The 24,544-nt window shown below is 38.3% G+C and overlaps 1 protein-coding gene across 3 annotated transcripts in view; it reads right to left on the reverse strand.

Moving 5' to 3' along the window:
• ERBIN (erbb2 interacting protein) overlaps positions 1-24,544 on the reverse strand; it is a 121,498-nt gene that overhangs the window by 53,691 nt on the left and 43,263 nt on the right. For all 3 annotated transcript variants that reach the window (XM_009272479.1, XM_009272478.1, XM_009272475.2), the window contains exons 4-5: positions 15,986-16,183; positions 11,329-11,446 (exon numbers count right to left, since the gene is read on the reverse strand). In XM_009272479.1, coding sequence (XP_009270754.1) covers positions 11,329-11,446; positions 15,986-16,174 — 307 coding nt within the window. In that variant the 5' untranslated portion in view covers positions 16,175-16,183. The remainder of the gene's footprint in view (positions 1-11,328; positions 11,447-15,985; positions 16,184-24,544) is intronic.

Raw genomic sequence — 24,544 nt, forward strand, 5'->3', positions numbered from 1 at the left:
TATATATATATATAATCTTTGTATTAAGAGAAACACATTTCCAAGAAATTTAAATATACATGATCTTAATTCCAGTTGTAGCAAGAAGCCTCTTTCACCAAGCAAGAATATCCAAACATACAAATGGAAAGCAGCTAACATGACACAGTATCCTGAGCCATGGCAGATGGACAAAAATCTAGCACATAAGAGGCCTGTATAGATGAAGTTATGGATGATTTATATGAAGTGGTCTTCTATTGTCTAAAAAGTACATCAAGACCTCTTTATTACTGATGATATAACTTTACCTTCTTAAAATAAGAGTCTACATTAACCAGAGTAAACCACTGCTAAGCTCTTCCTTAGAGGCAGAGTTGTGTTTCAGACTCACTCTGTGCCATTAGTTTTGCTGTTTGAATCACATTGAGAGATTCTCTAAGCTTAGTTTTTCTGAAAGATGGTCACACTACTGGCCTTGACTTGATCCTTGGATGAAAAATTGCTCTGGTCCAACATGTTAAACCACATGTTTTTAATATTAATATTAGCTTCCACTGCCTGTGTCAAGAATTCATTGAAGCACAGGAGACTTAAATCTGTGATAACTACCTAGAAAACAAAACACACAGCACTTCTGCTAGAGGGGAGAATATCAATGTAAACTTACTCTCAAAAGAACAGCCAAATAAAATATTTGCTATCCAAATACAGACATGTTAAATCAGCATGCTTTTGTACATAATCGGAGGACTCTACAGTAGTCTCTTGTTTGACTATGCCTTGGGCAAGAGGCAGCAACAGTTTTAACAAATTAACAGCAGAAATTCAACTGATATGAGAAATATCAGCTAACAATGAAGGAGCCCATGAATTTAATTTTGCTTATTCTTAGAGCCAGGATTGTTATAGTACACACCATCTTCACCAACCTCACTCAACACTTCAGTATGGATAAGTGGCAGCCATCATTCAAAAGAGCAGTAAATTGGGAATGACAGCATGAAATATACCCAATGTTTGTAGTACACATTCAGAAGAGAAAAATCAAGAGACTGCTCCTCTCTACCATGTGATAGGAAGTTGCATTTACTAACTGGCTATACAACAACCTTCAGACACTCACTTTTACTCAGCTATATTCCTCCTGCATGCTAGAAACATGCAGTTACTGTTGGATTAGTATTCTTTCAGTTCTCCCACCAAGAAAGCGAAATCAAAAAGCAAGTAAGAAAGAAGAGTAAGAAAGAAGGCACAGAGACACTGGAAAAGAGATGGGAGAAGGACAAAGGGTTGTAAAGAGCACTTTATAAGAGGATCTGGTCCTTCTTTCTCTGCTTTCCATCTATCCTTAGCGTCCTGGATCTTTGTCCCCGTTAAGGAAGCTCAGCAAAACTCAGGGTCTCCGTGACCACATCTTTCCACACTCCTTTTGTAACACTGTGCTAATTAATCCATTTGATAGCCACCCCCACCTTCCATGAGCATCTGACCAAAGGAGCACTGCAAATTGAGATCCACATTCCTTTCTAAATTCCGTTTTTCTTTTGGGTTTTTTACTGTTTCCTTTATAAACTGATACCCAAGGATTACAGAAGAGGAAGACAGCACAACAGATTACTTGGGAGTTATCTAGTCTGTTGCAGCCTTATCCCACTTTCCTTGGAAAGCATCATATGGACAGGTTCTTCATCCTACTGTTTCCTACTTTATATGATAACAACCATCACTCCCAACCCATTTCAGTGCTGTAGCTGATGTACAGATCACGCTGTTTTCCAGAAAAATACAAACCATCACACTTGTGGACTATGACCATTTGCAGAGCACAACAGGAGGAAATATGATTTGCTGGTAATCTTTAATTCTAACTACCAGATCCAAGCTGAATTGAGAGCAAAATTCTTTTTGTAGTGTAGTTTCCCACAAGTGAGATTTACGTACTAGCTTTTAGAATTTCCTTGTCTGTTTGTTCCTCCCCATTTTCCCAAATTTCAGGCACTTTTAAACTCTCTGGCCAGTTTCTACCAAAAACAACACTTAAAAAAAACCCCAAAAGGCGGGGGCAGGACTGGAAGATTGTTAAGGAACATCTGGCAGTAAGGTAAGGAAAAGGAATCTAAAATTCTTGTTTGTACTAAGCCAAAAGCAGAAAGCATTCATAATTCCAAACTCTACTTGGCAAAAACTCACCAGCTAACCAGCCTAACCTAGAAATGGTGTTTAATCAGGATCCCAGACCAGCTGTGGCACATGCCCAAAGGGCACACCAAAAAGGTCATACAGGGATTTCAGGTCAATGGCCACAAATCTGAAGGTAATCAACCTCAGTTCTGGATCACATAACACGGCTGAAATATGGAATTTCGCCTCTAACTCCCCAGAGAGCAATGATTGTTTTGGCACAGCTTGTCAGAGCAAATGTGCACAAATGTCCCTCTCTTTGTTTAGACTGCATTAAGGCAATTGTAAGTATAATTGGGGTCCCACTCACCATCTGGAGTTACACATCTCCTCCCCTACATAGCACAATCCTTTCCTTTCACCAGGGTTAGCGTAACTTGCAGAGCAGGAGTGAAAACTGGGACAACTTTTTCTCTCTATCAGATAAGATTTTTTTCCAATCAGAAATACTGGCAGTTCTGGATTTACAGAAAATTGTGCAAGTTACAGAAGTCACATCCGCCACTGGCAGTATCCTTTACTGCAATGGATCCCAGAGCTGACACTCGAGTATGCCACTGTTTCAGCTATACTGCAGATGGGGGCTTGCTCTGCTGTTCATACTCCAGTCATGTAGCTGTATTTTTCTTCACAATCAAATGCTAAAACTAGTATGCCCAGACTTCAGTTACCGAAACCATTAATGCTATACAGCAGTGGCAGTGCCTCCAAATCAAGTTCCACCTCTTCTCACACTGAAACTTTTTAAGCAGGCTTGCAAAAAAAAAAGTATTGGTTCAATTCCTAAAAAGCACAGAGAAAGAAAATCACTAACAAATATGAAACCTGTGGAAGTCATATGGTGATGTCCCCAAAGGAAAGAGTTTACAGCTAGATCTCTCAGTTTGTGGGGAATGTGAGGGAAAAAAAGAATTCTCTCCAAACAGCAGGCACACCAAAAAGCCCTCTTGCTGCAAAATAAATGAAACTACAGCCCACTGTGCACCCGTCCCACTCTGCACCCTTGTAAGTATAGAGGACACAGAGGCAAACATACAGGCATAGTTTGCACGAATATGAAAGCAACCTTAATTATGTACATTCTTCCCTCAGCTAATCTATTCATCCTGGTCTCAACTTCTGGGCAAGCAGCTATTAAGACCTGCCTGAAAGCAGCTCCACCATAAAAAGAGCAGCTTTTGTTTGTTCTTTCACTCAGGCCTCTGCTACAACTGTCCTTCTAGCCAATATGGATCAAACATGGCAATCAAAATATTTTCAGAGCTCAGGAATACACGCCACAACTCTCCCAAAGATTATGTAGAATCTGTTTGCAAAAGCTGGAATTTTAAACTGAAAGCTTTAACTAAAGTATCAGTCAACAGTGTGTATTCTTATATATTTATATAATTTGCTTTAATTTGGGATTTCTGCATACCTTCTGAATTAAAAGCAGCATTTTTTGTTATTCAAAGCAAGCAAGCAGTGTGTTAGAGCTCAATCAATTCACTGCACAATGCTGACCCATCCATCCTTCCTTTTGAACGTTCATTCCTCTTTCCAAAATTCTTAGAGGATCCCCTGCCACAGCTGGTTTCAGATCAACCAGGATCTCAGGTTGCCATGAGGTGCCTGACCAGCCTGCAGGGCAGCAGTAACAACTTTCTGCTCAGAGCTGGAGTTGCAGCTCAGCACGAGGTTGGCCTCCGTGTACCTGTGCACAAGGTGGTACTCAGTACACTAGTCACTGCCAAGCAGCTTAGGAGCCTCTGGCTTATTTAGTGAAAACCTATCCTTAAAAAAAAAAAATCATTTCAAGAGAAAGGAACAACCATTGCAAATACACTTTTGTCTAGTTCTACAAACAGATATCCCAAAGTTTTTGAAATATGCTATGTGTCACATCAGTTGCTCCTCTTGCACACTTAGAGTATCAGAATTGTAAAATTCCTCGCAACTTGGTTTTCTTGTGTATGAGCATTACAGAAGCTGTGGCTTTCTGTCTCTTACTTGGAGACCTGTGGAAGAAACCTACCTTTCTCAAGAAGTACAACTCAGAAAATAAATCTGTCATAGATTTAACCTATTGTCATTAAACTTGTTACAGATTTAATAAAACGCCTATTTTAAAAACATTTTATAGCTTTATATTCTCTAGTCTCTCCACTTTGTTTACGCAGTAAAGTTCCCTTCCTAGAAAAACTTTTGCTTTTATCAAGGAAATCACTAATCTAAAAACCTTACAAAAATTTTACAAAACTCTGAAAACAAACTCCACTGGATGTCCTGATTTTCTTTGAAGTGACTTTGTTTGACAAGTACCTACTTACAGCTTAGTAAGCAGGTTCACCTCTCCATCTTCACTTTACAAAGTCCTTTTCTCTAATTCTCCATGCTCTGAAAGTTTTAAAGTTTCCTTTCCTATTTGTCCTCCCTTTAATGATGGTCACTTGCAGGGTTATAAGACTACACTGGGGGCTCCTTTCTTAAGTTTACACAATGAAAAATGGAAGTTGAATCTTTATTTAGAGGACTGTTCGGAGGTTTTCCATACAGGAAAATAGAGAACATTTGTACAGTCGCTGTAATGATTAATGCAAAAGTGTCAGTCAAGCTACAAATCTGACAGAAACAAGTTAAACAGTATTTTCATTTAAAAAACAGAAAAAAAACCAGGAAATACTTCCATAGGGAAATTTTTAAGCTTTTCTAATGAGTTTTGAAGAAAAATATACTCTTATTGGTTGTGATAACTATTATAACACAATTAGATTGACAATAAAATACAGTATTGGCAATGTATTCGGTGCTCATTTTGTTAATGAGGTGGGTACTTAACCACATGCATTTATATAGTTATAAAATATTTATTCACAATTAAGAGAAAAGGCTCTTTTGCAGAATAAGTGTCCGCATGTGGAAAAAGCGGCAGCATTAAGATGTAAACTACTTTTTTATAGCTTTGAACCCATTACAAGTCTGAGCCAAGTTTAGTATGTCTAAAATTTTTGTTTTGAGACCACTTGTGAAATGCAAAAATTTAAGTTTTTAATCTGAAAACTAAAAACTCATGCCAATTCTGTGAGGTTCAAACAGTAGTAAATCCTATTTTATACTGTATGCTAGCCTCCTGATCTGTTTAAATGGATAATGCCTCCTCATCGCTTTCTCCAACAATAACTTGCACTGCTAAATTATCAGAGCTGATGCAGGCAGAGAAAACAAGATGACAGTTTAGTGGGGGGTTTTTGTGGTTTTTGGGGTTTTTATTCCTTTTATACACATGTACTGGCACAGCTAGGATACTCCAGCAAGCCCACAAGAGTATTCCAAGCATTCATCCTCAAACTGTTTAAAGAACTTCAATTTTTAGAGTAAGGTATCTCTAGGCCTGCTCTAGCCACATTCCTTACACAATGTAAAGGAGAAGGAGTGTGAGTAGCAAGACAGGTTCCTAAATGCCTTTTCTCTGGAAAAAAAGGATAGCCAATAATGCTGCTTCTTGAAGACATGCCTGACACACTAATTTACATAAACCTAAACATGCCAGGGCAAGGTAAAATTGCAAAATGTGAAACACTAGAAAGGTCGTGGGCAGCAGTTTTGTTCATAATGCTGTCTTGGACAATTAACAAGTTTCAGGTGGTTTTCAGCTATGTCTCATTCATGGCTGGAGTGTTGTCGAGTCCCCAGAGTAACCTGAAACTAAAGTGTAACGTAAACACATAAAGCTGCTTTGCTTTTTTTTCCCCGCCATCCCCTACCACCCTAGGCTGCAAATTCAGTGTTGTCTAACCAGTCACTTTTGGTTGATACATGATGACTGTCACTCAAAGCGCACCCCTTTACAAAAATAAAGGTACATTCTGCCTTTACATGCAAATCTACATCTAAAAAAACCCCATAATTACTTCTACAATGCCTTTTCTGTGTTACAAAAATATCTTTGAGTCCAGGAAGAGATTTGTATTGAACGTATTTCAGAATTTCAGATAGGTACACTCAAATTCCACATTAAAGACCTTAACTGCAATGAAATTCTATTCTGTTCACATCCTTTCTTACACACAGAGATCATTTTATTCTGCAGAGACAGATCGTATTCAGTACCTTTAATAAGACAGACAATAAATTTAAGAAAAAAATACTATAAACACTTCAATAAAGAACTTTAAATAGAATAGCTGCCTACATTTAGGATAAATTTGTGACTTCTATATGATGATACATTATAGTAAAGCTACAGACTCAGGAGTCAGCAGCAAATCAATTATCTTTATTTCACTGTCATGGATGATATAAAACTCCTGCTCCCGTCTGCCCTTCCCGCCCAGTGTAAGCAGAGAAATAGCATATTTGCAGCAAGTTACTTCTGTATTCAGGATCTTCCTCTCTTACTTCTCCCTGCAGAAAATAAAACTTGGCTCTGTCTCCCTATTAACTATGAATAATTCTCAATTCCTTGAAAAACCATATACCTAAATGCACCAGATGGGCAACATAAGACTAGATACTCTCCTGAATTCTCATTTTCCAATTCCCCAATTTCTGGCACAGAGCGTACTAAAGCTAGTTTGCCAAATCAGCAGATGATTTTAAAACACTGAAGAAAACATTTGATCTAAATTTGCATCTGTTAACAAAATTATTTAAAATTACTTAAAATAATTTTATAGGCAGATATGCCTGGAGGCAGGGGGTGTGTGTATGTGTGTGTATGTTTGTTTTCTTGGGTTTAATTTGTGTATTTTTCCACGAAGATTCCTTGCAATACAGACTGACAAATTGACACGTTTAAATTCGCTGTAACATCGCAGTGAAAGAGGACTTCTTAATATCTAAGAGACTATTGAAGATACTCTTATTTCCAAAACACCATGTTTCCTTTGGTTTTGCTAGTTATTTTCTAACCTTGCTATTTTATCCTCCGAAGGCCTGAATAACATAGAACTTGAAAGAAAAAGATTGAATTTTTAACACTTGCAAGCAGGGAAAAATAGACCATCTCACTGTTTCCCACTACAATAACTCCACAGGCACAAGCGATTTCAAGCCCATTTCCCAGGCTTCCAGGAAAGTCTGATTTCCCTGGCAGTCACCTCTTCATATGCTTCAGCCTTTCAAATCACTTGATTCTAGTAACCTGTAAAGCTAACTCTTCTGTCCGTTTATAGATGCCATCATACACTGTACATGAATGTTTTCCCCTTCTTCAAAGAAGAGGTAAAAATACTTCCTTGACAGTCTTCCACATTGTCCTAGGTGCAGGCTAAAGCTGGCATCCTGGAGCCATGAGGAAATTGTCCCCTAAAGGCTGATAAAACCTTAAAAGAGACAGATTTAGGAGTGAAGAATGGTGGTGCGCGTTTTTTTGGTGGGTGGGGTTTTTTTCCCCTTATGTTATTATGTCAATACATAAATAACATGGCCATAGAGGATTAAAAAAAAAATCTTAAATTTTCCTTTAGCTTCATAAATAAAATACTCGTTTTTCTACATAGGTCTTACATTCTGTATGCTGCAACTTCTCTTTAGGATGTAACCCAGTAGGACTGGGAGAAAAGGGCATCTCTTGATGCTTTCTACAATGCAGGATGTAATTTCTGGTATAGGGATGGTATAGGGATGGAGTTTATTTATTGTAACATTTGTTCAAGTATAATTTCATCTTTGTGACTAGGATAGCATCAAGCTTCAGGTAAAAACTTCAAAGCTGAAGCGTACCTGGAAAGAAGCAATGGAATACCTCTGATATTAGGGGTTCACAATAGCCTTGGGAATCAGGTTAAAATGCCACAAAAGGACAACTGATGTACTCACTACCAAAAAAACTACAGAATGTACTGCCCATTGCCAAGACTAAAGGCAAAGTTAAAACTAACTCTGTTCCGTGCTTGCTGCACACATAGCAGCAGTTTGATATTATAGGCTACATCTATGCCATGACCTCTTCAGCAGCCATGAATAATATATTCCAAACCAAACACTTGTTTGTACAAACACTTGTACAAAGAGTTCTGTATGCTTTAGAACACACAACCATCAGAGGCTTGTACTCCGTAACTCAGCACATCCCTAGAAATATACATCACTTGATGCAAAGACTATAGACAGAGAAGGAGTCAAATGAAGACTGCTAAATAAAAATCGCACCCTGTCTGGCTCAAGAAGGCCCAATAACAGAAGGTGCTGGACACTGGGAACACACAGGGAAACATGCACGTCTCCTGGCTTTCCGTACTTTACTAAATCTTCCCTAGGCTTCTGCTTTTGGTCACTGTTGGAGACAGGACACTAGACTAGATGAATCCTTGTTCTGATTAAATATTATTAAATATTCTTAAGTACCCACATTTGCACATCTACCGTGTCTCTGTTACAGTTTTATATATTGTATATATGAAATTAGACACATTTAAATCTGAAATTAAAAAGGCAAGACCTTTTATGAGCTATTAAAATATCATAAAGATTCCTTTCTTTGACTAATACCTTTTATGTAACTAATCTGCTACCTTGAAGAATTTCTGCAATTTTGATCTTTCATCTAAACATCAAATATTATGCATACACACATATATGTATGAAGTTCTACTTGGAAAGCTGGATGCTCTCCTGTGCAACAGGTCTCCCTCTGTGAGCCAGACTGCAATTCATGAGGTAACTGGAGCACACTTTAAAACTGAAGCTTCATTCCTCATTTTTGGATCAGCTCTTTAGAAAATTAAATACTTCTCTTCAGTCAATACATTGAATTATGCCTATGCCACAAACAGCTCAACTAATTTACATGAAAATCCTATCATATTTCATGTACACTGGTATTTGAAAATTAAAGTCTAACTAACTACCCTTCTAAAATGCAGCCTTTAAAACTAAATTCATATTTGTTCTAAAGGCATCCGCACTCCATGATTTAGCTCCATCCACATCAGAAGAAAACACTTATGGTATTATCAGTACTACAAGAAAAACACAGGAACTATTACCTTCACTTGCCACAACCACAGGAATCTGAAAAACACACTCAATTATTTTAGAATTTGGCATCTCTCATCATCCTGCACTAAGATTGGTGATGAATCTCCAGTAATATTTTTTTTTTTTTAATAAATTAAGGGAAAGCAATCTCTGTGCTTCCCACAAAGTCCACTGTTTCCACACTGTATTCTTTCAATATCTAACAAAGAAAAAGGAAGAACCAGATATTTTGATCAGTTTTGCTAGTCTTGGAAAACTAGTAAAACCCCTCCTATTTGGCTCTACTATAGACACACATCAGAACAATCGGTGACAGTGGGAAACTGAGCAGTAAATTCGTACCAAGAGAAAAGGAGACACAAGGAAAGAGTATAGGCTTGCAGTTGTCAAGAGAAAAATGTTCTGTGGTTGCAACAGTGGATAGGGAAACAGAAAGGTACTTAAGCCAAGAAACTGAAGTCTCAAATAATACCAAATTTATTGCAGAATAAACAGCACTATTTCTTACCTCACCCAACAGGGACAAACAGGGACCCTGATTTGTTTGAGTTTTACAGAGCTTTCAGGAATGGTGGGAGACAAGATGTCCCAAGTAAACAAGTGTGTGACCTCAGGACTATTTTTGATGTGCAACACTAGGCAGAGAAGCTATCCAAACCATGATAAGATTGAGAACAGACACATGATAATAGTTTAAATAAGCTTGTGTCCTGTCTTTTCTCTGGAAAGTGTTAAAAACAAAACAAACCAACCCCTACAAAACAAGAGTTTCACCATTTACTGGGATAGCATATCATTCAGCTACTGCCTCCTTAAATTCTTTATATGCCTCAGAGGAACAAGTGCTCTTTCAGCAGCTCTCTGAAGGCTTAGCTAAAGGTTACGCCATTTTGGATGGACAAGTAACTCTCTAGCTGGTAAGTGACCAGCTGCCTATTTACGTACATAAGCTAAGGAATTTGCCAGCACTAGAACTCAAATGCCCTTTTGCTGCTTTTAAGTCTTCTGCATTGAGAACTTGTGTTGGAAACAGTTAATCCTTTCAACAGTTCAGTCTGGGACAAAAAGATGATTCTTTCTCTGTTGTGTGTCACTGTGAAAGTTTAAGGCCAGTGTTCTTTAAGAAAGACTATTAATCCACTTGTACCAGGAACAGAGCAGTGACAATCAGGTCAATTTATCACACTAAATGCTGCGTTCATTAGGCAGAAGTAATAAAGTAACAGTTTAAGTACAGATTGAGCTACAATGGACAATCAAGGAGAATGCCAACACCTCAACAACTACAATACTTTCTTAATAAAGGAGAACTTACTTAACTTTGCAGAGTCATAATTAGCTAGCTGTCCAAATAAAACCATGAATTTAGTATGATAAAGTCTGTCATATTTATGTAATTCTTATTTCCAAATATGATTTCAAGGAGAAGTTCTCTTACTTCACTTTGAATTAGTAAGACAGGACTATTATATCCTCATCAGTTAGCATGATTGAACTTTTTTTTTTAATCTCAAATAAGCCACACAAATAAGTCTGATGACAATATAAGTTATTTCAATTTCCTCACAGTTGCACACATCTGCCAGCTTGGCAAAGCAGCACCATTAATAAAACCCCATATATACAATACTTGGCTGACAACATTTCATAATTTATAAAAGGCTGACTCACACTGAATGATAGATTTCTAACAAGTCAGACAAGTGAACCAGTCATTGTCCATAGTCACTTTTCCTCATGTGACAGGGGTTACCATCCCCAGAGCAGGACAGCAAAGCAGCCAAGTCCTACTACAATTTTCAGACAGCTCATTAAAATAAACCAAGAACAATTTCCATATGAAACAAAATATAACAGAATCCAGCAAAATTTTACAAATTCTTGTGCAAACTCTCTTCAGTATAGTGAAACATGAGGAAAGCCTCTAAAAGTAATAAATTTGAGCATATGCATTTTGAAAGAATAGAAAATACAATGTCAGTTTTCAGTAATGAATCTCAAAGTACCAATCAATTTGAGATACACAATTAAATATCACAACCAGACCATAAAAGAGTATCTTTTATGTTAGGCAGTGATTTAGAGTAGTAATTTAAAATTTACTAGCTGTGTAGCTTCTAGAAATTATACTTTCACTAGTGTCTTTGTACAGTCAATGGTGATTTGCCTTTTAGCTACCCCAATATAATAAGTGCAGTGACTTACCATTCTTGCTGACATCCAGTTCCCTGAGATTAATGAGATTTGCAATGGATGCTGGCAATGTGGTTAGATCATTGTCTGGCAAACTCAGCTTGTGCAGAGACTGACAGTTAAAAAGTTGCTATTGAAACAAAGAAAAAAGTGAATGCAACTTTCTCTTAGTTTCCTCTATATAGCTTTTGTTTTTAATCCCTTTAAACTTCTGACCTCACAGCTTGAAGGCCAGACTATTTAGTGTCTTTGACTACAAAAACTTTATTTAACTAGTTTTATTCAAAATTGACTAAGTTTACAATGCTTAGGAAAGCAAAAAACTGCAAACAGTCAGAACAAGCCAGCAGCTATGCTTAACACTTCCTACAAATTCCTTCCAGTATCTCAGAAATTGTGACCTGTAGTTACACACAGTCCTGCAAACATCACAAAATATTTTCCATAATAGACATGCCATGTGATACTCCAGAGGTAGTTACAGTTTCTTCAAAAAAGAAAAAAAATAGATTGATAGATGCATTTTTTAAAGGCAAATAGTTCTGGAACACAGGATTTGAGTAGGTATTGATCTTCTCTAAAGGTTTAAATTTTATTCTGTCATATCTTGCAATATTTTTTTTCCCTTCCTAGCTCAAGTACAGAAAAATCCAACAAAACTATCGTGAAAACTAGTGAAAGTTTGATCTAAGGATATAGAAAACTATATAATATCTTCTGTATATGTGCATTATAATTTGTACCAAATATTAGCTCAGAGCCAGATCTCTCCCTATATGCAAGGAAGCCTATACAAAAGCCTATACAAGCCTATATGAGATTCTTACCCAAAAGCTTTACAAATTGACAAAATAGGGCAAGTAATATTAGTGTAATGGAAGAAAAATCTTCAAATGATATGTAGGAAGCTTACATATAGTACAAAATAAATATCTGTAAGAAAATGGTTGAAAAGGTTTTATCTGAACAATTTATGATGAATATTCCTTTAACAACAATTTTGGAGAAGATCATTCATATATACCTGGACTTAGTGTTCTTTTCTTTTAGAATTCTGAGGAAAAAAAAAATCATAAAAAACCTGGAAGTGTTATATGACTAAAAAAAATTATCCCAATCAACATCATACCAATGGGCTTAGTTCAACCAAAATTTCCTGGGTGTCTCTCAATTACGAGGCCACTATTTCAACCACAGGCTGTTGAACAAGCCTCATTCATGTAATGTTTGCATATACCACCCCAGAACAAAAGCAGACATAAATTAGCAAGATGAACAGTTCAAGTAATGAGCTTTAACTTGCCTACTGATGTTTCCAGTTTCTCAGAAATGTGCACCTGTTAGAACTAGTTGATATCATTAAGGCTCTGAAGAGTTACAAGTTACTTAGGATATTATATGGGAAGGAGAACTTTGATGAGCTCATGTGTTTTGGAGCCATTCCTTTATTTCAGTACTTCAAGCAAGAATATATACTTAAAACTGAGCCCTGAAAACAAAAATCTGGACTCTTGGAATCATTAGAAATTTCCCCGATTAGTTAGGTGAAAGCAAATGCAGCACAAGGAATTGCAAGATCCCTAAAGGAAAATGGGGGAGAGGGGAGTTTTGTATGGTGTTGACTTTGTAGTTGTTCCTTTTGTTGTTGTTCTTTTTTAATGTTTGCATATTCAGTGATTAAGTAAATCATTATTACTGTTAGTAAACACCAGAAGTCATATAATTAAGGACTATTTTACTGCAGAATTCCAATTTCTTCCGAATAGCAAAGTGAGAGGGAAAACTAAAACTGCTACAGTTTGAGCTTTTCAGCTCAAATGCACACCGTGGCACTTGGGATAAACAGGATACCTTTTCAGATGTGATTTAGCACACAAGATGAAAGAATTTCAAATGCCTGGTCACTTTTGAAACTGAGACTACACACCAGCACCTTGTGTAAAGCAAAGTCCTTCTCTACCACCATCCTTCTCTCCACCGCAGTTTGCTCATGCTGCGCCCTTGGCAAGTCAACTAAATTAAGGAGCTATACTGTAAGAACCGATTTTTTAAGTATGCTGGAGTTCTGAAAAGATTGGCGGCAATTAAAAAATAAAAAAAAGCCACACACACTGACAGGCCGTTTCAGTGATCAGGTTGACAAGACAGCCCCAAACCAGTTGTGTTGTGGCATACACAGGGCAGCAGACTGCAAAACAGGAATAAGAGCACACCACCAGGGGCAAAGAGGAAAGGGGAAGAATGGGAATGTCTTAACCAGGCTTCAGAAAGCTGGAGACAGCCTAATAAGTACCACACCCTTCGTCTGAGATGGCTTAATAGAAGCCTTTTTCAGAGTTAAAAAACTAAATAAAAGCCTGGATTAGGAAAAGTCACACACAGGTTGAAACTCTGGCTCCAAAATTGGCTAGGATAATTTCAAACATTGCAGGCCTTCCCTTACAGAACTATCCCTTCTATGAATAGTTTTAAGATTACAATTTCTGTCAAATGATTAAATAAAACACTTTTACTATGTCTTCACTACTCCCTAATCTCTCTGCTTGTTTCCTTTACAGTATTTGAATTTATATGTGAAGGTTTTTTCTTTTGAAAATTGAAAGGGTAGTAAGAAATAATGAACAAAATTACTTAAAAGCTGAAAAAAATGCTTAGCTTCTCAAAAATAAGCCTATAAGGATGACTTATTAAAAGGTAGAAACACATTAACATAAAGCAAGTGTAGGCTATTATAGGTCCCCGCAGTTCAGTGAAGAAAAGCAAAAAGGAACAAACCATAAATGTTCAAGCAGTCTTTCTAATAACATGGATAATTTAATCTCCAAAATTACTTAAAAGCTGAAAAAAATGCTTAGCTTCTCAAAAATAAGCCTATAAGGATGACTTATTAAGAGGTAGAAACACATTAACATAAAGCAAGTGTAGGCTATTATAGGTCCCCGCAGTTCAGTGAAGAAAAGCAAAAAGGAACAAACCATAAATGTTCAAGCAGTCTTTCTAATAACATGGATAATTTAATCTTAGACTAGACCAAGGCAAGTGGCAGACTGCCCACCTCTCAGTTTACTCACGTATCAAAATTGGATTTCATATAGCAAGTGACTAATGAAATCAAATGGCATGTAACAGAAAAGGAAGACAAAGCAGACTAACCATTTCTTCTGGTCTAAAATGCCAATATGCATCAATTTGATCGCTACAGTACAGTCTTTCTTCCTCTTAAGATTACTTAAAGGGGTTTTTTAGAGGATTATGAGTTTGGGAGGAAGATGTTTGCTTAGTTCTTATGATTTGGGAAATAGGAATTTAAGACAGGAAGAGTTCAGAAGACTTCCTTTTTTTTGGCTAAGAACAGTATTTTATTCTGGTTTTTAGGCATTCAGTTTTATTCGTCTCCAATAAAGAATGACAGACAGGAATGAAGTTCTGAAATCATCTGGGAAAAAAACTCAAAAACTGATACAAAGTCTTTAAAAGCAAGCTACTAAAACCTAAAGTGGCTAAGTCTAGAGTAAAGAAATACCTGCTTAGGAAGAGACAAGAATAAAATAGTGGAATTTTTAAACTAGAACAGACTTTGACAAAATGTCTAGTTTTAACTTATATGTTATTAGCTCTATTCAACATACAAATACAGATTTTCATTGATGGCTTCTCAGAAGCATTTACGGTTGGATTTTCAAAAGCACTCAGCTGATTTAAGTCAGCTTTACTGGAGTCCAGGGCTTCTGATACCTGTGAAGTTACTATCCTGAAATGGTTTTGTTTCCTTATTTATTTCATTTATCTTTCAAAAAATCCAAACCAGCAAAACCTGAAGTGCTTAGAGCAAACTTTCCAAAAAATTTAACAAAGCATTCTATAGTTGTCCTGCGTGACAGTGAAGATTTGCACACAATTGTGACAAAGCAATTTTAAATATTAAGTCTTTCATCTAACTACTATGTTTTTAATTCCACCAAGATAGGACCTAGTAATGGAAACAAGTCTATTGCAACGATCACTTTGTACTTCTCAAAAGTTTCACTGGCAAAAATTTTCATTCTTTTCTCTTGTGTACTGCTAATTCAGCATGTAGCTTGTCTTCAGATTTCAGAACAAACAACAAATACTAATTCCTGTAATAAAGATGTAATCAAAGTGGCATTCCAGCTCTCTAGTTTTTGAACTTAAGTAATCTGAGATACTTCAGAAAGTCTCTTCAGTCACATACCGAAGAAGAAAGCAGGACTTCAAGTGAAGTGAAGTGACTGTAGCTATCTTTTGTGGGCACAGAGATCTGAGCAAGACATTAATCTTGCTTCTTCTAATCTTCATGTGTTATCAGAGATTCAAAATAATGCCGCAATTTGTTGAATACAGTTAGTCAGTTTGAACAGACACTGCCACAGAAGTAAATTAGCCTGCCTTTTCTGCTGTGTACCTCTCTTGGGCTGGATCAGTTGCTTAAGCAGTTTCATCCCAATTCATGCAGCAAACTAGTCAAGCTGGAACGCATAAACAGTCCTTCTACCAGGGCCGCTTCTTCTGCAACCAACATTTACTTAAAAATATTTGGCAAACTGCAGCCTAAAAGCTGAAGCAGGAAGCTAGACACTATCAGCTTCTACAATGTTGATGAAGTAACAGAGTTAATAAATGGAACTAAAAGAAAAACCACCCAACATACCTTCGGAAGCTCTTCAATCTGATTAGCATCTAAATAGAGTTCTTCCAAGGTCTTTTCAAAAGTAAAAATCTCCTTAGGCACCTGTTCCAGGCTGCAGTGAGAATAATCAAGCGTAGTGACTGTTTCCTCCTCTCCACGCAGGCAGCGGCATGGCACCAGCCGCACAAACAAATTCCGCTTTGTTGTCATTTTCAGGCACTGTAAAACAGAAATCAGTTGATTTAAAAAACCAAAACAACTTCAGAAATACGCACGACGGCAGCTTCTCAAACTTCCACTGGCTGCTAAATACTTTAAAAAGAAAGAAGTGTATGTATATACACCTGCAAATGTGTGTGTGTATACACATATATGAGGGGGAGGGGAGAGAGAGGATTTATTTATTTTATTTTAAACACAACGGATCTGTAGTGGCATTAAATGGGGTTAACACCTACAGACCCCAGAAGATGAAGTAAAAATTTAGCCTGTAACTTGTCACCTGCTAACACAGCCCAACACTGCAGAGAAGTAGAGAATTTTGAAGCAGCAGTTCTGAATTGTCAACTGTGTTTTTACAACATAGCTTATCCCTACCTTTACAAAAGCTACTGGGATGATATTTTTGGTTAATCTAATAAAATCCACCCTCTACAGAGCATTAAAACGTAGCTATAGGAAAGCTTTTTTTTTTTTTGTGGTGAATAAGATTAAATTAATGTACCTTAATTTCAAATCCCTCATTTAAAGACAGAATACAAAAAAAGAACCAGCATGGTTTCTACCAACTGTTCTATCTACAGTTTAAAAGGAAAGGTTTCCAAGTGCACAGATAAAGAAGTGACTTCTTTTTGCAACTCCATTCAGTTTGGAAAACTTCAACACATCTTGCTGTGCACACTGGAACTAAGGAAACGTCACTTTGCTATGGAAATGTATCTTTCTTCCTTTAAACTCAATCATTGCTACAACAGTCCCCCCTGGTCTCCATGGCTTCTATGATATTCCTACTCAGCAGGAGACAGCAAACCTAAATGGTGCAAACTGACTAGCTGATTACTGACAGCACACACCAGCCCTGTTCTGCCTCTTTTCTCCTCAGCAAGAGCACAAGTTTAGTTCTCTTTCCTCTAATTAGCAACAAATTTTCACAAAATTCAGAAACAATCATCTTCAAAACGTCACCTCAAGTTTCAAGTTTGGCTGAAATCAGGTGACAGACTTAATGCTTTTTCAGGAAGGACCAACATGTGCAGAGGGACAACACGATCATGTAAGCTTCATTTCCTCAGGAAATTGGTCTAAAAATACATACTCTTCCAAAACAGCACTGCGTATTTATTTTCTCAATCAAACTCCAAATTAAAATATGCTTTTTTTTTTAATCTCCATTTTTTTGGAATTGCAGAAATTATATTTCAACTTCTGGATTGGTGACAGGAAACTTTCTTCTCTAAGTGCCAAACAAGTCTTTCAGACACATTTAGCAGACTGCACTTCAACTTTGAGACAGTATGTTATTAATACAGGGAGAAAATAAAATACCATGGCTACTGCACTATAGGAAGTCACAGGCTGCAAGACCCCTCTTCTTACTAAGACAAGAAAAAAAAGTCATGCACTTGGATTTTCCTCTATGAGCAGCTAGCCTGCCAAGTACTTCACAGTATGTTTAATTTATATGACAACAGGTCGAGGGACTACTGTACTTTATTGTTTTCACTAAACAGAAGTACAACTTACCACTCAGGCTGGATACATCCATCCATTAAAAGGATGGAAGAAAACTCTTCATTAGAATAGTGGGATACCAAGACTTCGTTTTTTTAAACAGTGCTTCAATGTTGCTAGGATTTTGTTACAATGTTGATTATCTAGCAGAACACTTAACACTTCCCATAAAACTCCAGCCATGTTATTTAAATAAAGCGATCTAAAAATAAAAATATTTAACTGTATTGCAATGCAAAGAGTATAGAGACTGCAAATTCCACGCTGGGGATTTCCACAGAATAGGAAAGTCAGCAAAAGAGACAGCATAACCTCCTCCTGCTTCTTCCACAGGAACAGGCTCCAGCATGACATCCTCCAGCCACCCACAGCCAGCTGCCAAAGATGCTATGGAAGCTGATGTGCTCACTGGGCCAGAGCTACCCACGCCTTCTCCAAGCCTCACAGGCCGCACATGAAGACACAACAGGAATTCCACAGCCAACATTTACAAATGAAAAAGCCTTTAACAAAAAGAAATATCATCTCATTTTGTTATTACTTCAGAGATCTGCAGAGCTGTGGAAAAACACACCACTTCAGAAAGAAGCACCAACAGCAGCCTCTTCAAACACGAGTATCAACAGAAGAAACACAGCCCTCAGAAACAACAAGGACTGGAAGCAGAGACTGTTACGTGTGAGTTGATTAACAGAAGTCCGGCAGGGGAAGACACACCTATATCATACTAGCTGCAGCCATCAATAAGTTCACTTCGTCCAGTCATTTCAACTTCTGAGAATTATGTTTTGGGTTTCCAGAATGTGAAGAAGTTCACTATATGGTTCATAAAAAGTAATGAAGTAAGATACTCTTTTTCATTCAAATCCCTCAAAAAGAGCACACATTATACTGGTTTGCCCCCTCTTTTTCAGTGGATGTTCCTTTCATACCTAGTCTTACTTGCTCAGATCTCAGAAGTTTCTGAAGCAACAAAACTCGTAAGGCCTAACAATGCAAAACACACATAACCAGTTTTCCTAACTTATTCCTTTATTTTGTAAGAGACACCTTAAGCTTTTGGGGCAGTTGAGGAGGAAGGTTTTTTTAAAAGATCACATGCATCCACAGCACTGTAAACACAGATCAGTAGACAAATGCCTGTACAACACCACAGTGTTGGGTCATATCTCCAGTCAGTTATCATGTCAGCTAAAGTACCTAAATTCACAGCTCACGCCTCAAGCCAAAATAGTCAAACTCATATGGAAGTATCAAATAAACAACCCTCCCCTAAAACCATTGATTTGACCAACTTGAGCATACATCCCATTATAATGCTTCAAAAACCAGAACGAACCAAGAGAGCTTTAAGAAAATGTAGGAAACTACGCAATGTGATTTAGTTCAAATTTGTCTTACGTTTGTTCAAATTTTACTTCTACACATATATGAAGAACTGTTTAGCATTGGCATTCTACAACAGAGATGGCTGCCAATACTAGAAAATTGATGCGGAAGAATAGATGCAGCAAGTATTCCACACCACCACTCTTCAGCAATATGTTTATATATATAGACAGTCAGACACACAAACCCCTCCCTATCTGTCTGTCTGTCTACTTATCTTGTGGTCAGTTGCCCAAGCAGAAAAACTGTAATGGAGGAAAGAAAGGATGTACTACAGAAGAGAGTCCACTATTATAAATACCAAAGACAGGAAAATGTGATGTCGCACAGAACATGTGCTTTTCTTATATTGCTCAAAATAAGAACTTCTCCATGGATAGTTTGGGTAAATACACAGAAGGTAGAAGGGAACATGAAGTATAGCATTGTTTCCCTTCCCACAAAACAGGGAAGTCTAGCAAGCAGAAAAATCTTTGTTTCATAATATAGCGCAACATCAGACCATTTGAAGGCATCAAATCAAACAATGTAAAATTGCTTTGCAGATCTACAACGCTGTGATGGCTTACTTTTCTCCACCACTGAACAACTCCAAATTTTTGAGGCAGACCTACTAAAGAACTTAGAGGAGGGTGAAAAAAAAAAAACCACAAACAAAACCCCCTTGTTCCCTAAACCATTAAAGCCTTGACACAAGTTTACCTCAGGTTCAGTGTTCACAGCCAACAGATGAAAAATTAGGATCTTCATACAGCTGGGTTTTTTTTACTTTTTGAATGAATAGGAAGGGAAAAACATCACTCAATCAGAAGCTTTTCTTTGTAATCATTAAAGGCTCAAAAGTTGGAAGGCGTAAGGTAAAATTAGCTGTGTTCTGTTTGTGAAGACTCAATCTACCACCTAAAAAAATTCAGTGTTAATAAAATACCTAGTTTAAATAAGTTTGCTAATTATAAACTATCAGATTTCTGATCATAATTTTTTTTGCTCCATGAATCATTGTTAGCACTTATTTCACACCTCCTCTTCCAAGCTTATTGGAGGATCACACCTAAGGATCAGAGACGCTGTAGTATCTGTAGTAAACTCAAAAATGGGTGGTTTAAACTACACAGATACATATATTTCAGTGAAGTGTAGTCTTCACTCATTCGTATACATTAACTGTGACAGTAATAGGAAACAAATTCCACAATAACCACACAAAATGGGACAAAGGAAATTGTTATCTATTGACCTGCCTATATCCTGAAGGTAGCAACAACTATGCAGACAGGTTTTCCTCTAGGGGTTCAGTGGTGGTGAAGGCTAATTATTCTGTGAAGTCTCAAATTTATGAGAAAAATTAAGTGTTTTCTGATATGAGTATGGTGGTGTATATAAGTATCGTATAACGGTAGTGCTTAACCAGTATGATCAAAAAGAGAGGGAGGGAAGAGTTCACAACTGAAAGATGTTTTGCTGTGAAACCGTACACAATTTATTTAATATAACCTATGCCAAAGCGTCATCTTTTTTTTTTGCCTTATATCTGTATAACTAGATAGATAGATATCAGTTCATATAGTCTATGCCATTTACGACCATGAATGACTTGGAGCACTTTAAAGTTTCAGAATTGATAAGCAAGGCCAAACTGATCAAGGGGTATTATAGCACTTGTTCAAGAAGGCCACAATAGCCAATAAAAAAAAATTAAAAATCAACTCTTCCATTTTGAAACTGAGAGTTCTCTACTTCCAGATCTATGCTTCCCCATCCCCAACTGATCAAACAGCAGCCAAAGCATCTACGACCAGCCTCTGATTTAATTATAGCTATCAGCCCTCCACTGTTAAAAACAGTGGTTGACACTTGCTAAAAGCCAGTGACATAACAAGTGGAGAATACTGTGTAATTAATCAATACACAGAAAAAAAATTATTGGAGAGGCGAGGGCAAAGCAAAGACTATAATTCTATCAGACCTACACTGTAACAACAGTGGACTGTATCTATGTGGTAGGTTGACTTTGACTGGCTGCCAGGTGCCCATCAAGATGCTCTATCACTCCTGACTTCTCTACCTCCTCCCCCTCAAGCGGTGCAGGGGGACAGGGAATGGGGGTTGTGGTCAGTTCATCACAAGTTGTCTCCGCTGCTCCTTCCTCCTCACACTCTTCCCCAGCTCCAGCGTGGGGTCCCTCCCACAGGAGACAGTCCTTCACAAACTTCTCCAACATAAGCCCTTTCCACGGGCTACAATTCTTCACGAACTGCTCCAGTGTGGGTCCCTTCCACAGGGTGCAGTCCTTCAGGAACAGACTGCTCCAGTGTGGGTCCCCCGTGGAGTCTCAAGTCCTGCCAGAAAACCTGCGCCAGCATAGGCTCCTCTCTCCATGGGGCCACAGGAGCCCGCTCCAGCACAGGCTTCCCACGGTGTCACAGTCTCCTTCAGGCACATCCACCTGCTCAGGCGTGGGGTCCTGCATGGGCTGCAGGGTAGGTATCTGCTCCACCATGGACCTCCATGAGCTGCAGGGGTCAACCTGCTTCACCATGGTCTTCACCACAGGCTGTAGGTGAATCTCTGCTCTGGCACCTGGAGCACCTCCTCCCCCTTCTTCTTCACTGACCTTGGTGTCTGCAGAGTTGTTTCTCTCATATATTCTCACTCCTCTTTCCTGGCTGCTGTAGTGCAGCAGTCTTTTATGCTTTCTTAAATATGTTATCACAGAGGCGCTACCAATATTGCTGACTGACTCAGCTTTGGCCAGTGGTGGGTCGGTCTTGGAGCCAGCTGGAACTGGCTCCATCCGACATGGGGGCAGCTTCTGGCATCTTCTCACAGAAGCCACCCCTGCAACGCCCCCGCTACCAAAACCTTGCCACCTACACCCCCAATACAATCTATAAACGGTGAAACATTTTTACTGAATAGGGTAAAATCACTGGAAGCAGAAAAGCAAAGCATGGGTTTGAAAGACCATGACCAATGAAAGAAAGCAAGATCAACAGGAAGCTTGGATACACACTAAATATTAATCCAGAAGAGACAGCATCATCCAGTGGAACATCACTCTTTCCTGGAACTCTTTGATGATTCACTGCACACCCCCATCATTCAAGTACCTGGCAGCCCAACAGCACCTGCAGATCTGCCAGAACCCCATGGGACATTTTTGTTTAACCACATGTCTACCTTTGTTTTGATGAGCATTTAAAAAAAAAACCACACACAAAAAACAATCCACACAGCCCCCAAGTATCACATTTCTTTGAAAATTCTGAACTCATGCTTGTTACAAGTAGAATTTAAGTTCACAGTAATTTTGTTCCTAATCTCTGTTAATTTGCTCTAAAAGCAATAGCTTCACTGTACCATTAGTCCCTCAAATTTCCTGTCTGATGCTAACAGGATGTGACCGCTCATGCTCTAAGCTGGTGAATGCACTTTTTCCCCCCCGCAAGCCTTTCAAAAGGGTGTTTACCAGTTACATCAGCAGCAGAACTGAAAACAAAACCAGCTATCAGATGTTTATACAGAAAGGCACTAAGAACTAGGTACAAAAATATCTGGTCAGGTTCTTTTTAGCCCCCTCCACTATCTACGAACAAGTTCAGGATTATGGAGCTGAGGATGTGTAAACACAGGAAAGGGAAAGATCGTGTTGGGCAGCACATAACCTAAGACGCAACCCGACAAATACAAGAATCGGCCAACTGACAGAAGTCCGAACATACTCCTGTTGAAACAAAGAATTATGGGGAAAAAAAATTTTATTAAGAATTTTATTTAATCCACTAAAAAAAAACAAAACAAAACAATTACTTCCTCTACATTAAAATATCAGTAGGAAATGAAGCTTCCTACACTGGACATAAAAACATGAACCAGTCTGTCTTTAGAGATGTTAAAGGTTTTTGTCTTCCTAAAGCAGCAACACGCAACACAGAAGATACCAAGACAGACTATTTGGCTTGTTGAGGAAAGACACTATATATGAAAACTCACAGCACAATTTAAATCAATCTCTTCCAGCTAACGACAGCACTAGTTCTCCTGAATTTAGGGAAACTGTAAACATTTTAGTAATTTAAAGAACACAAAACATCCTTGGCTCTTACAGTAAAGTAAGAACACAATTATCCTTCATTCTTTAACCTCAGGAATGATTTGGCACCACTTGCTCATCAGCAAATCATGTAAAGAAGCTGGGGGTGGGGCTCTAAGGGTTGGTTCAGGCTTCCCCTAAAATCAATCCAGTCCTCTTGGATGGGAATGGCGGGGTCTTAATTTAACAGACAGCAACCAGCACCTTGGAAACCCTAGCTTGGAAGTTTATTTCTCTGCGAACCTTTTTCTTGTTCTCTTTAGGAGAAGAAAGTATGGCTCAAACCTGATGGTCACTAACAAGGAGCTGAAGAAAAGACAGCATGTACTGTGAAGAGACTGCCTCTTTGTAAGTGGCACTGGCATTCTCTGGTTGTCGAAGCCTCATTTGGAGACAATGCCAAGTTAAGGTATTTTCACCTCCTCCTCCCTCTTATCCAAGCTATTTCTTTCTGCCTTATCTAGAAAAAAATATATATTTTGCAAAACTGTGTTGGTTATGTCATTCATTGCACTGAATGAGACTGGCAAACACTCAGGTCAGTACAAATCAATGAACCGCAGTGCTGTGCTCTGGGGGAGAGAACAAGTGGTAGGAAATAATAGGGGTTTTGGAACCATTTAACCATTTTAATGTGAAGCTATAGTCTGAGCCTCCCCACTCCGGATATAAAAACAATGCTCAACTGCATCCATGGCTGCATGTCCTCATGCAGGCAGGGAACACCAAAAAAACCACACTGTACATGCTCACATACAGCATCAGAGCAAAAGAAATAAAAGGCATTACTCATGAAACAACAATGGTGAATGGTAACAACAGGAGGAGGAACATTACAGGAGCTTGACCGCTACAAATCAATGGGCTCTGACAATATCCACCCAAGGGTGTTAAGAGAGCTAGCTGACATCGTTGCAAGGCTGCTCTCCATAATCTTTGAGAAATCGTGGGGATCAGGGGCTGTCCAAGAAGACTGGAAGAAGGCCACCTACAAGAAGGGCTTAAAGGAGGATCCAGGAAATTATAGGCCCATCAGTCTTACTTCAGTCCCTGGGAAAGTTATGGAACAAATCCTCCCGGGGGCTATCACAAGTCAAATGAAGCACGTGATTGGGAAAAGCCAACACAGATTCACCAAGGGCAAATCGTGCTTGACAAACCTGATCGCCTTCTACAACAAAGTAACCTGCTTGGTTGATGTGGAGTGAGCAGTGGACATTGTCTACCTGGATTTCTCCAAGGCTTTTGATACCATTTCCCACAGCCTCCTCCTAGAGAAACTGACGAGTTACCGTCTAGACAAGTCGTCCATGCAGTGGGTGGGGGACTGGCTGACAGGCTGCACCCAGAGGGTGGTGGTAAATAGC

Source organism: Aptenodytes forsteri, unplaced genomic scaffold (genome assembly GCF_000699145.1).
Source record: "Aptenodytes forsteri isolate BGI_AS27 unplaced genomic scaffold, ASM69914v1 Scaffold92, whole genome shotgun sequence".
Lineage (NCBI taxonomy): Eukaryota > Metazoa > Chordata > Aves > Sphenisciformes > Spheniscidae > Aptenodytes > Aptenodytes forsteri.